Source organism: Manacus vitellinus, unplaced genomic scaffold (assembly GCF_001715985.3).
Source record: "Manacus vitellinus isolate BGI_N305 unplaced genomic scaffold, ASM171598v3 scaffold_1_pilon, whole genome shotgun sequence".
In the NCBI taxonomy this organism is placed as follows: Eukaryota; Metazoa; Chordata; class Aves; order Passeriformes; family Pipridae; genus Manacus; species Manacus vitellinus.
In genome coordinates, this window is record NW_021939396.1 from 17,836,194 (window position 1) to 17,850,401 (window position 14,208).

General features: G+C 38.7%; 1 protein-coding gene across 4 annotated transcripts in view; it reads right to left on the reverse strand.

Annotated features, from left to right (window-relative positions):
* OXR1 (oxidation resistance 1) overlaps positions 1 to 14,208 on the reverse strand; it is a 229,544-nt gene that overhangs the window by 119,973 nt on the left and 95,363 nt on the right. For all 4 annotated transcript variants that reach the window (XM_018077523.2, XM_018077529.2, XM_018077539.2 and 1 more), the window contains one exon: positions 11,848 to 12,044. In XM_018077523.2, the coding sequence (XP_017933012.2) occupies positions 11,848 to 12,044 (197 nt within the window). The remainder of the gene's footprint in view (positions 1 to 11,847; positions 12,045 to 14,208) is intronic.

Genomic DNA, 14,208 nt, shown 5'->3' on the forward strand with positions numbered 1-14,208 from the left:
ATGTCCCAGCCCTGGCAGTGTTCAAAGCCAGGTTCTATAAGGTCTTGAGCAACCTAGTCTAGTGGAGGTGTCCCTGCCCGTGGCAGGGTGGTTGGGACTAGATGACCTTTAAGATCTCTTCCAACCCTCAACATGTTATGATTTTACGATTCTATGATTCTATGAATAGCCTATATTCAAACTGGTATCATAACAATTATCCCTCATGCCTTGAGGTTTCATAAAAATAACATTAGACTGATATTTGTTAGAACGTTATCCTGGTTCTTCTTTATCTGTGCTATATTGGAAGTAGACAAGTTCAGAGAAATGGATCCTTCTGCCCTAATCCAAACATTGCAAAGAATCCCCAAACCAATCTACCCCACAGCAATTCCCCCTACCTCTTCCTCCTGCCAAAAAGAAAAAAAAAAGAATCAGTAAAGACCTCTGACACAGACACAGTCTTCATGATGGAACTTACAGTAAAAACATACTAGTTGCATCTGAAGATTTACATACACTAGCCCTGGGGGGAAAATTATGCTTTACCATAGAGTTGATCTGCAAATAGTTGTTGAACTGAATTCCTCTAGCAGCAAACCCTACAGTTTATGCTGTCACCTGGTGGCACTGTTATACCACCTGCTAAATCTCAGTGCCTGGCTCTGGGAAAGGCACGTGGTGCTGCTGTTACCCTGGGCCTCCCAGGAAGGTCTGGAGTGGAGGGAACCAATTGACCTGGACACTGAGTTTTGCTTTGGATTTAAAAATAGAGCTGCCCTCCTCAAATAGGCGTGTTGTTGGCTTGACATTTGAGAAGAACAGGTATAATTACATTTCAAGGCTGATGTTGGTATCAATAATTGGAATTTGCACATAAATTTCATATTTCTGATACTCCTGACTCCAGTAACACACTAGCCAGCTAACTGAAGACCTGGGAGGCTTCAATGGGACAAACACCAGAAGAAAGATGTTGTATTATTGCTGATAGTTTTAAGGGAACTTGTTTCACTGAGCAGACAAACATGAAGATCATGTAATATAACCCCCAGAAAATAAGAATAATTGCAAATATTAACAATCTGTCCTGCTGTAGAAATAATGCTTTTTAATAATTTCCTTTAGCAAAGATAGAACAATCTATAAATTGTGCTAAAAAAACCCAAGCCAAACCACAAACTCACCATAATGTGCATCTCCTATCTTCTAGAATACAGAGATAGTACACTAATTTACAGGTAGCTAACAAACATTCAAAACTGAAGCATCAGTTGTGCTGTTAAGCAACAGACACCTTTTCAGTGTATGTGGTTAGATACCACTATACATAATTTCACATTCATACATATTATGTGTATTGGTTAGAAAAACATGATCCCACTGAAGTCTTTAGCAACTAAAAATAAAAATCAAATTATATTTAGATTTTTGCTCTCTATTTTTACATCTTTTTCACACATAACTCATCCTGACAGTAGAAAAGGGGCAAGTATCAAGTCTACAAGGGGGAGAGTACCTAAAACATGCTAAATGATTCCACCTTTTCCCCCTCACAGAACTGTAACGGAATGAAAGCACTTTTTAACAGTATATTTGAAATATAAAGTACATTAGATAGAAATTCTCTCACTATTTTTTAAAATTAATAATTTCTTAATACCAAATGTGATTGATAAGAATGTCACCAGCAGAACAGGAATCAGAAGTACATGGTCCAATTTTATTAACAGAACATTGGATTATGGCATGAAACAGGGCTTTTCTAATATACTGTATCATTATTTGGGCTTTTCTCAAGTGAATATTTTCAATAGCTCCTCTCCTCCTCACTGCCTGGGCTCTGCTCTTCTTTCTTGCACATCTACCCTCATGCTGCTCTTTTCTGGTATTGGTGCTTCACTGAGACTGCATTCTTCATACCTGTGGTGCTGCCACTCCTTTTCTCCAACACCTTTACCCTCTTCTCATACCCAAGCAGAGTTTATAAATCTTGGTTTATTCAAATGAATTACAGATCTCTCAGACATATGATTTCAACCATATGAAATAATCTTTCAGCCCTTCTTTGCAAAGTAATATGGATACAAGTTATAATAAAGAATTTTTGTTCTCTCAGTATGACAACTATTCATGTTTAAAAAACCAATATCCTTTTTTCAAATTGTCCCTAACTGTCATTTAGTGTACATATACCCCAAAAATACAAAACTTAAATCGTTCAAAAGAACTTGCAGCATGTTCTTCTTGCCAGAGTAAAGAAAAATATTGTCCTGAAGAAGAAATTGGCAAACTATCCAAAAGAAAATGAATTTATGCTTTTTCTGTCTCTGGTAAATGAAATAAGAAAAGTGATCTGATTGTTTATGGCAGTAAAACGGTGAAGGAGATGGGCTTCTAAAAGACCATCAAAAGCAGGAACCTCGTTCAATGAATACTGAGACATTGAGTTGAACCCAATCCACCTTTATTAATGGAGCTTATTGGAGAAAGTGTTTTCTGGCAGGTTATTTACAATCAGGTGTAACAAGGACATGCTATTCCTAGAAAATACACTATTCCGCTTGGATATATTCTCATTTAAACAGACAATTCTTCAGAGCCATCTTGTCATGGAAAAATATATCCTCTTCTCTTCCAAGAGTCTGCTGTAGGGTTCAAGGTGAGCCCTCCACTTCTCAGATTACCTGTCTTTACTCTCATACTTTTTACTTGGGATGAGCTGCAATCCCATCTATAACCCTTAAAGAGAAACTCAGCATGTAAAGAAGGCCAAACTCCTTGACTTATTTGGCTTGGTTTTCCAGCAGGCAATGAATAAGAAATAAAGTTTATATTTTACAACTGTTACATTATCTTCTTCTATCTGACAGGTTTGGAATGTATGCATTCAATATTCATTTAAAAAATCACAACAAATCAGTACAGGTTTAGATTATTTTCAGATAACAAAGAGAAAGTTGTTCTACTCTAGCTAAAAGCTATCAAAGTCACCAAAGCCAACTTAGCTGTGGATTATGCAGTTGTAACACAACAGGGATTTATCTTCTTCTCCTGGAGCTGAGTTTGGGACACACCACTAGATGACTTTGTGCTATCTCAGAGTCAGCAGTGAGTCAGCAGTGGTGGTGTTCAGCATTTTTCTCAGGGTTCACAATGGTGATAGTTTCTCTCTGAGATCCCAGCAGATTTCAATACCCAACTGATGTCAAGGTTAGCAGCTATGTTGGGAAGTCTTGACCTCTGAACAATCAGTGTCTCATGTTTTATTAAAATGAGAGTTTCTAGTTCTTAAATAGAACATGTCATTTAATTTGTAGACTGAATTTAAGTCAGTTTCTCAAACCACCATTTAATTTCCCAGTATATTTAAGTCGTATGTTTTAAAACATTACTATAGGGAGGCCCTGTCTTCTCTGAGACTTATTCAAAGCAAGAACATCAGAAACTTGGCAAACTATCAAACAACTATCAGCACTGTTTTACATACAAATGAAAAGGGAAAAACATAAAGTGCAAATAGATGGCATAAGCACCTAATTCCATATCCAAGTGGCCACACAGGTTCCTAAACAAATGTATGGCTAAAGTGCCTGAGAAACTGCAAGTCAACAATCCTTAGAACTGATCATCCTTGCCACATTTCCTCTGGCAGAGGAAAGAAACTGTCATTCTATCTTCTACAAATTAAAAGAATAAAAAAAATCTCTCAAGCATATTAATTAATGAGATTAATTGGAAATATAGCAGGCTGCTGCCACTGTTTAGTTTTCATGAACATATCTGGCCAATTAGTATCTAAATTTATAAAAAGACTTCTTTCATAAATGTTGAATACTTTACGCTTGTAAAATCTTTGCATGCTCCTATGTGCATACTAATGTTCTGTAATTGTGGAATGCTCAACATTACAACAACTCCATGATAAAATCCAACTGTTCTTCCTGGCCCAAGATAAAAACCAGGGTTTAGCAATAACACTCAGTTCCTGTAGGGTTTTTGAGGGAAAAGCATAACAACGAGCTGGTTTGTTAAAATCCAAAAGGAACTTCACAGCAAGCTGTCCTGGAGATGACCCTAAACCAGGAGCTCTGTCTCCATAAAATCACACTTCACTTTTAATTATTTAGCAATATAAAGAGAAAATGTGAATACAGGAAAGGGTAAAAATTTGTTGAAGAAAATTGTGTGGAGCCCCGTACATGCTGGGAGATATTTGGTAGCCCCTCATGACCAGGACCAGAAATATCAGACAGTGGGTGGGGTCTGTCCTAGTACAATAAGAATGGCTTGAATTAGATCATTGCCAGACTTCAAGGAAAGCAATCTGCTTGTACAGGAGAGAGACAGTCCCATCCCATCAGCACAGGCCACATGGTCACGGCAACTGAGGTAGGTTGTGCCTCTTGCACCACGATCAGGAAGAGCTGGAGGCTGTCCAGTGTCACCCATTCACAGCACCAGCCAGATTTGCACACTCTGTCACTGTATTGAAAACCAATTTCTGCTTTAGCGTAGTTATTCCACAGTAAGTAACATCAGATTTTGATCTTAGATTTCATGCTCACATATATGTTCTATGGAAGGAAACTCACTGGCTTAACCATCTGAGTGTTAGCTTCAAAGGGACTGGTGCTCAAGGAACATTTGAGATGTTAGAAATCATGTCCTTTTTTGAGTCATTTTTCTCTTCTACAGAAGATCTCCAATGAGAGAGAGATTGAAGGTGATGCATCCTATTTCAGCTGCGAGCTTAGAGGTCAGATCAGTTTCTCTTCTTTTCTCCCCCAGAGATTCAGATTTTAGTGTCCCACTGTTAGCCGATCTTGCAAGTTGAGTAGCCTGCCTCCAGAACTATAACAGATTTCAGCTTTATCCTGCTGTTAAGCAAGAAAATTAGAAAATCCTGAAATACTTCTTGCCGTAAATGACTCAGCAGATGATACGATAGCAATCTATATGATTAAAACCAAAACCAGATGCTAAGAAGAGGGACATACTGAGATGAAAGGACATTAATGAGCATTCCTCTTATGTTGGATGCTGTCTCTATAGCTCAGAACTCATTTATATTCAAAGGATACAGTATCTGTAAAGGACAAAAGAAGGATACAATTGGGTTTTAATGCCTCCAAGTTTTAAATACTAAAAAAGAGAAAAACAAAGAATAAATGTTTGCTTGCTCATCCAGAGTAGCTATGTGATCTGAATCACTAATAAAAATCTTCAGGAAGGATGAATGAGTAAGAATTTTGCATAGTTACTGTTGCTATGAGAGACACTTTGCTTATTATCCACATGTTCCACAAATTATTTCCCATTCCTTATCACTCACAAACAGGTAATGAGATGCTAGGAAAATGGCCTCCTCCTCTAAAAGTTTCTGAGATCATACTTGAAAGGAAGCAGTGAGAATGATACTTCTCAAAAAGCACTCAGTGTTTAATAAGGAAATTGTAAGTGCAGTGAATGGGACACAGTCAAACTGCAAATGTGTGCAACCAGCATCTGGATCCTCTGAGGCAGAGTTGGCAGCTTCATCTCCCATCTGTCCTTCTCTAAAAGGGAGAGAATGCAGCCAAAATTTGCAGCACCTGCTGCACCAAACTCCATGACTTCTAACATACCTACCTATGTCACACGCTTTGCTGGTATTAGCAACTAACAAGAAAGGTAATTTGGGAGCGACTACAGAAAGGAACCACATTCAATTCTGCAGAAGAGTAGAAGCAAATATATTCAACTGCCAAATGATAAGAAGAACATTTCAAAGACATGTTTAAAGAAAAAGTGGAGTATTCTTTGCAGGAAAACATTTCTACAGTAGATACACCAAATATCAGATCATGCCCTCTAAAAGGAATAAGATATTTCTAGAGCATCCTGAAAAAAATCTCTCAGAGCAGGAAGGGATTTGTACACTAAAAATGAAAGTGCCACAATGCCATGTCTGTCCTTCTAATTGTTTTATGCTTATTTCAGAGGAGAAGGCAAGAGTCAGCCCTCTAACTCTGTTTTCAGTAAGTGACTACAATAGCAAGTCGTCACAAGAAATGAACTCCATAAGACTCCCGGCTTGATTGTAAATAAGTACATATTTTCAGATGGATCAATGTTTTTCTTTTCCAGTTTTGAGTCCAATAACAGATTCACTGTGATGTCTAATCAGTAGTCTATGGCTCCCTCACACCAGCTCTCCAAAAAAAAAGCTCCATCAGGGTGAGAGATCTCTGAAATCACAACAAGGCTCATGAAGAGACTTGAACACAAGTCCTATGAGGAGAGGCTGAGGGAGCTGGGGTTGTTTAGCCTGGAGGAGGCTCAGGGGAGACCTCATCACTCTCTACAACTACCTGAAAGGAGGTTGTAGCCAAGTGGGAGTTGGTCTCTTCTCCCAGGCAGCTATCAGTAACACAAGAGGGTATGGTCTTAAGCTCCGCCAGGGGAGGTTTAGGTTAGATGTTAGGAAGAAATTTTTTACAGAGAGGGTAATCAGGCATTGGAATGGGCTGCCCAGGGAAGTGGTGGATTCTCTGTCCCTGGAGGTTTTTAAGATGAGACCAGATGTGGCACTTAGTGCCATGGTCTAGTAACCATGGCGCTGTTGGATCAAGGGTTGGACTTGATGATCTCAGAGGTCTTTTCCAACCTGGCCTATTCTATTCTATTCTGTTCTATTCTATTCTATTCTATTCTATTCAGCACCACTTGAACAGATGCTAGTCCTGCATAACAGCTTAAGATGAACAGACTGTGTGACACCATATACATTTAGTACTAAATATGTATGAATTCACACTTAATCGGATAGGTCTGACATATTTTAATGCAAGTAATAATTTTACAGAAGCAGACTGGAATGTATGTAAACATAAAGAAAATTAATCTACTGCATATGTAAACAATATATTTATTTATGCTTTCAAATTATTGTAAAAGTCATGACTTGAATTGACTCATTGGAAAGCATATAGCACAAGAGGTAGGTATACTTATATTCACTAAATAGAAGCTGATCAGCTTTCATTTAGTTCTCCCTTTAATAACAGGAGGAATGGACTATGATTTATTAATCACTTGAAAAAAAAGATTATGCTTCAGGTATCTCCATAAAATCACCTATACTCTCACACTTTATAAACACTCTCTTATGCTGTTTTGTGTATTTGTAATAATTCTTGCGATCAATTATTACTTATATTTATATGCATTAAATTCCTTAGAATATCCGTCTTCTTTTCACAATAATGCATTTAGGAGTTCTAATATTAGTAGTGACTTAAGGGTGCTGGTTGATAAGGAGCCAGCAGTGTGCTCTCACAGCCCAGAAAGCCAAACATATCCTGGGCTGCATCAAAAGCACCGTGGTCAGCAGGGTGAGGGAGGGGAGCATCAAAAGCACCGTGGTCAGCAGGGTGAGGGAGGGGAGCATCAAAAGCACAGTGGTCAGCAGGGTGAGGGAGGGGATTCTGCCCCTCTACTCTGCTCTGGTGAGACCCTACCTGGAGTACTACTCCCAGCTCTGGGGACCCCAACATAAGAAGGGCATAGACTTGTTGGAGTGAGTCCGGTGGAGATACACAAAGAGGATCTGAGGGCTGGAGCACTTCTCCTATGAAGACAGGCTGAGAGAGCTGGGGTTGTTCAGCCTGGAGAAGAGAAGGTTCCAGGGAGACCTCTTAGCAGCTTCCCAGTACCTGAAGAGAGCTTACAAGAGAACTGGAGAGGGACTTTTGACAAGGGCATGCAGTGATAGGACAAGAGGGAATGGCTTTAAAGTAAAAGAAGGCAGGGTTTGGTACTAGGAAGGAATTCTTTATGAGAGTGGTAGGGTAGAGAAGTTGTGGATGCCCCATCCCTGGAAATGTTCAAGTTCAGGCTGGATGGGGCTTTGAGCAACCTGGTCTAGTGGAAGGTTCACTGCCCATGGCAGGGGGGTTGGAACTGGGTGATCTTTAAGGTCCCTTCCAACCCAAATAATTCTATGATTCTATGACTAAACTAATCCCAACTAAATTTAAAGTAACTACCCGCTGAAATTTCGTCTCTTACAAACAAGATTGGGAGCCCACATGAAAATCAGTCTTTTCCCAATTATCACCTAGGGATTAGCTACAAGACAACTATTTTGGAAACTTAGTAATTTAAAATGTATTTATTCAGAGTTGCTTATCCCACACTGATTTTGTATTAGTTAATTCAGAGTACTAATATGGCAAGGTCAAGCTAGCAGAAAATATTTTCCTGATTAAGAATTCTACTGATCTCATTTGCAAGAGAGTCTGAAGAAGGAAAGGGCTTGTTCCTTTTTTTTTTTTTACAAGTGAAACACGAAACAAATTTTTAAAAAATGAACTACTGGAGAGAAGGGAACAATTAGTATTTCCCAAGTGTCCTCATGCTGTACACTGCATACACATATACATAGTCATGCACTCTGTCTAAACTACTAAGTCTGTGTAGCTGTAGAGCAATGGCTTCCACTGATAATAGAGACTGTTCCAAAAAAAGATGCCTCCTGAGACAGTTAATAGTTGTCTTCTCAATGAAATGAGTTGTGTTAGCAAGAGCCTATGTAGCAATATTTGCATTAAGATTTTTATTACTAGATACAATTTTAAAAAAAAATTGCTGCATTCCTCTTTCCCCCACCAACACCGTAGTCTAACAACATTTTCTAGTATGAATTACTGTCCTGTTTCATAATTTCTTTTGCCTGATGAGGAAAATATTTTTATGCAGCCATCTTATTTTTAAATCATGTATTTACACTATACCAGTGCTACAGTTTTATTTTAATGGTAAATAGAACCCTCTACAAAACCAGGGTTACTAGGTAAATAATCTACTGGGTATATCCTCTCAGAAGTATCTAAGCACTACACACTAGGCTTTCATGGCTCCTCAAGTGCATGTCTTTATAGGGTAACATTAGCTACTTCACTCACCTTAATAAATTGCTAAATATCTATCCTTTGGCATGATACCATGAAGTAGAGTCCTGCAACCCTTCAGATGGGTCCTACAAGCAACACAGCTATGATGCTGTGCCAGAAAGGAAAGCTAATTGTAGCTCTTGTAGTTGGACATGGCATTAAGCTGATCCAGCCTTACTGCTTTGAATTCAGATTACCCATATCATTCTCCATTGTGTAATATTCCAGCCCCCTTTTCAGAATGCTGAAGACCCACCTGGGTCTTCTTTTTCTCTTTCGAGGGAGTTGCTCAGCAATAAGCACTTCAGAAATAAGTGGCCTGAATTTTTAAGTGCCTGAAGCACCTAAAGAGTCTAATTTTAGGTTTTTATTTTTAAGTATCTTGGGTGCTGTTTCTAGAGTTCTCCAAAAAACTTAATCCAACCCACCATGCAGACTGTTTTTCCTACACTCATTAATCTAGGCGTTCCCACTCAATTTCTTCACACCAGTTCAGCACTGGAGGTGCAGGAGCCTTCCTGCCTGCTGAGCCTGCCATATGGAACAGTTATTTCTCCCCCTCACTGACTCTCCATTTTCTGTTTCATTTTAACCGAGTATACAACTTGTTCCCCAATGCCTATTCCTATCAGTTCTTTTCTCTCTTACCTACTTTTCCCCCACATCTAAAAAGTGCAACTGCACTCATTAAGTTTGGAGAGCATCTGAAATACAGTCTGTGGGAAAGATGAAATGCAAAATAAGTATCTTGTGCATAGCTCTCTAAAGTAGAAGTGGTGCTGATGAAATTTTAAAATCTCTTGAAATTACCAGATATTCCTTCCTCATTACACAATCAACTTTGAAAGGTCTGAAGTAAATATGTGTATATGGGGACACGAAAAAATTTTAAAAATATTCTGATGCTAGAGACTATTTAGGAACACAGTACATACAATTGCCTGTATCTACTCACAGTAGTTGCAAGCATACACAAGCTGCTATAATTTCTTCTGCAAAGCATGTGTGTGCAAGCTAAATGCTCACATGTCTCTGGATCTGCAAAGCAGAGTGCAATTTATACAAAGATCTCGGAAGTGCTTCCTGCATAGCCAAATAAAAAAAAACCCCACAACCATATTTTAAAAATAACTTTAAATAATAATAAATAATTGTAAAATGGAAAGAAGAAAGTCGGCTGAGGGCATTACTTTTCTAACACATTTTCTTAATCCATTTGCTCGATCTTGGACACAGATTGCTTTAGGTAGAACAACATGAAAACAAAGACAAAACAAGGTAAGCGTCTGTGTAATCATATTAAGTCAGCAACAAGTCAAATGTGCTTGTTTATGCTATATAACAGCCAACTGTACAAAAAACATCAGAAAAGTATGATATTTTCCTATTTTAGAGTGCCAGTCCATTACAGGTGTCAGTACATTCATCCTCAGAAAGTAAAAAATTATTTGTTTAGACTTTAACTATTAGAAATTATCTTTGAGACAAGTCACAGAAAATTTCTTTTAATTCAAGATGGTGATATAGCTCACAACTTAACATATATTGAGGTTGATGGGAGCTCTAAGAAGGTAATTGATCTTTCTCTCAGGTTATCAAAGCCATAGACTCAATATCACAATAACTCAGTCAATACAGTAAACATGTTCAGCTGGTATCAGTATTGTACTGTCCAAGATTAAACCTTTCCTTTTCACAATATTCAGGAACGTGTGCCATCAAACATTTGTGAAGACACAGAAAAATTTTTGTCTCTTTAATTTGCCTGTCAGCAAAAGTCAAACATTATGCAGTATGCAATAATTCTGGCTCCAGCAACTTATTCCTTGTGGATTCACACAAGTCACATAGACAAGGCTGTATGTATAAGAACACTATACCAACACATCTCCCATGGGTCAGTCCGGACAGGCCACCTCACCCAGCGCTCTGTACAAGGATAATGTAAGACGATACTTGAGAAAAACATGCAAGCTTTGCCACTTTCTGTGGTCAGTTATACTTCCCTAGGGTCCTCAACTGTTGTTCACAAACGTTAATATCTGTTTATGGGCAAGTTGCCCATGAATGAAGTTTTCTACGGACACACTGTCCATGTTCCAACAGGATATGCAGAGAGGCAGTGGAGTATCCACCCCTGGAGATTGTCAAAACTCAGCAAGACAAAGCTTTGGCTGTTCTATCTAGTGTTGGCTGAAGTCCCGCTTCAAACAGAACAGCAAACTATATAACCTCCAGAGGCCTTTTCCAGTCAACAAGTCTGTCAAATCAAGTGCTGCACAATATTCAAACAAAATATTCAAATGTATTAACAACATTCTGTTATTACAGCACTAAGCTTAGATCTGAGCAACTAGTGCTTAGACCTTGTGATCACTAGAAGCACATCTCAGTTACTAACAATGATGGAGTTAATGTTACAAGAATTGTTTAAAGGTTCCCAAAAGAAACTGCAGTGAGTCAAATTTAACAAGTAGATAAATGCAAACCTGATTCTGTAGTTCTATATACAACCATGTTTTGGGTGATCACAGAAGAACATTCAACTATGGCCAATTTGCCAATAACATGTTTTAATCCTGAGTTAGATTAAGAACTCATTTTGATGTGGTGGATTTCTGTTCACTATTACTCTTATGCAGCCCCTCCCCTCCCACTATTTCATCTCCTGCTTTACATACTGATGCACAGGAAGTTCCACCTGAACATGAGGAGGAATTTCTTTACTGTGAGGGTGACTGGAACAGATTGTTAATTCTTTAGGATAATTTGACATCAGCATTAAGATATGATATCTTAATGTTCACTGTGCGCATTTGTAATCTTAGTAGCCAACTGCAGTTAAGCAAAAGAAATAAACCACAAATAAACAGTAAGACCCTGCTTTTTTAACAAGGATATTTGATTTTGTCTCTGAAAGAAAACTCACCAATGGTGTAATATCTCTTCAGATCACTCCTCCGCGGATTGCGCCTTTGGGTGTTTGTGGTGTTGTTCTGCTCCTCCTCAGGAGCAGCTGTCTGAGTGGCAGGTAAAGATTTGCTGGGCTGAGGTGTCTGAGCTTCAGCTGCCCCCGGGATGCATCCTGGTCCACTAATATCCACCGACTGGGACTTTTTCTTTAATCTAAAGGCAATTTAAGGCAGTAAAGTATTATTAATCATCATTCTATACCTAGATTATGTATAAAATAACAGTAATATATTCACTGTACAACAATTCGGGCATGTCGTAGCAGAACACAGAACAGCAGTGATAAATTAGGCCTTGTATTAATATCCCCTTTCAGCTTCTGAATCAGTTACAGCACTTCCATCTCCCATGTAGCTGCAAATGGTAAACTGCCCTCAGATCAGCCTGCTGAGCTGCTTGAAGGATCAGTCCCTAATCTATTTCTAAGATGAGTTGCCCACAATTATCCTATAATTATGTTTCCTGGCTTAAGTTTCCACAGATGAGGGAAGTACAAAGAAACTAAATCATTTACACCAAGTCGCTGAAAGCCTCAAGAGAAAAGAACTGATGGACGATTTTCTGAATTCAGATGTAGCTCTACAACTGCATTTCCCATTCTGCAGTAGTTTCAATATGTTGTTTCTCAAGAATCCCACTAACCCTAGGTACCATTTTTGCACTGCAATAGCAATGAACAGAGGAAAAGAAAATCTCTGTTCTGCAGAAGAAATCTGTGTCATTCAATTCATTACTGGCATCCAGGTACAGTACAACTTATTAACCACTATTCTCTGAGCATAACCATCCAAACAGTTTTTTACTGCTCTAGTTGCCCACACATCCAGACTTAACATCACAACTTGTCATTATCTATCTCCACTCCTCCTCAGATCTAGTCATTTTATCAGAGTTCTGAGCGAAAGACTTAAAATAACTCTCAAATCCTACTTCAGAGTGGGGTGAGTACACTCCCATCACTGATTTACAATAGTTCTGGCATCTTCACTGTCTCTAGGAACATAAAATAGAGGCTATTTTGCTACTGGAGTTATTGGACAAGTTATAGAGACAAGTGTCCCGTTATGATGAAACTCAGTACATACATATTGGATTTTGTCAATACTTTTCTTACCTTAAGTCTCTATAAATGTATATAGTTGACTACATGATTTGATCCTGCAAATAAAAGAGGTTTATGGCATTGCAGTGAGATATGGATTTGTGATGAAGGGATCATAACAACTTTGAAATTTTGAAGCAAGTGAAGTAAAATGATAAAGTTCTGTAATGCCAAAGGATAATTTTATTAGGCTAACAACTTAATGCTAAGCAGTATCCCTTCCTGCATGGAAGCTCTATGCTTCCTTATCTTTCAAACATTTTCTCCACGTAGTGGTTGCAATTAAACAGCATGAGTTACTGCACTGAGAATGGAATATGCTAGTTTAACATATTAACTGATTAAATACTACCATAATAATAACTGCTCTAAGCAGATTGGAAAATCTGCAGGTTGTCATCAGGCTCTGGAAGGTACAATAATGTATCAAAGTGAATGTAGAATTTTATGAATTACACTGAAGGCAAAATTACTCTACTCATACAGGGTATTGCTAGTCCAGGGAAGGGACCAGCAGTTAGAAAATTAGCGGTTAGAAATTACCTTCTCTATGTCGTCCATAGAGAAAGACTACTTTCACTAGAACCTTATTCCTAGACTAGTCTAGGGTGTCTTGCATTTGAAGGAATGTTCCTCAGCTCCAATGACTCTCCACAAACAGTTTAGGTTGACAGGGACATTCATCCCTCCTATATATAAGAAAGGCTACACTGGGTCATCTTGACAAACGTCTCCGACAACTCCATCAGTGAGAAGAGCAGAGACAGATATTCCCCAGGACATCCTTCCAGAGTCCAGTAGATTCTGGTTTATGGATTTTCTGAGTTAGATAATGCACCTTTGGAGTTATTGTCCTTAATTACTTCAGAACTCATTTAAACTAAGAGACTTAAACTTCCAAGTCAACTGCCCTTGTCATTATGGGGGACTTCAGCTTGCCAGAAATTAACTGGGAGCATGTCCTAGTTAGAACAGCAGGGACCGATTCATTACTGAATGGGTATAGCCCAAAACTGTGTATTCTATGGCCCTCCATGCCATTTCCCAGAAACTGTTGTCAAGGGGGGGGGGCCGCCTGTGGGGGGATGTTCCTGTCCTCATACCCTTTTATGGAATTCCCTGCTCTGAGCATCCTCATACCCTTTTATGGAATTCCCCAGTCTGAGGGAAGGATTGACCATTCCTTTTATGGAATTCCCCGCTCTGAGGGAAAGA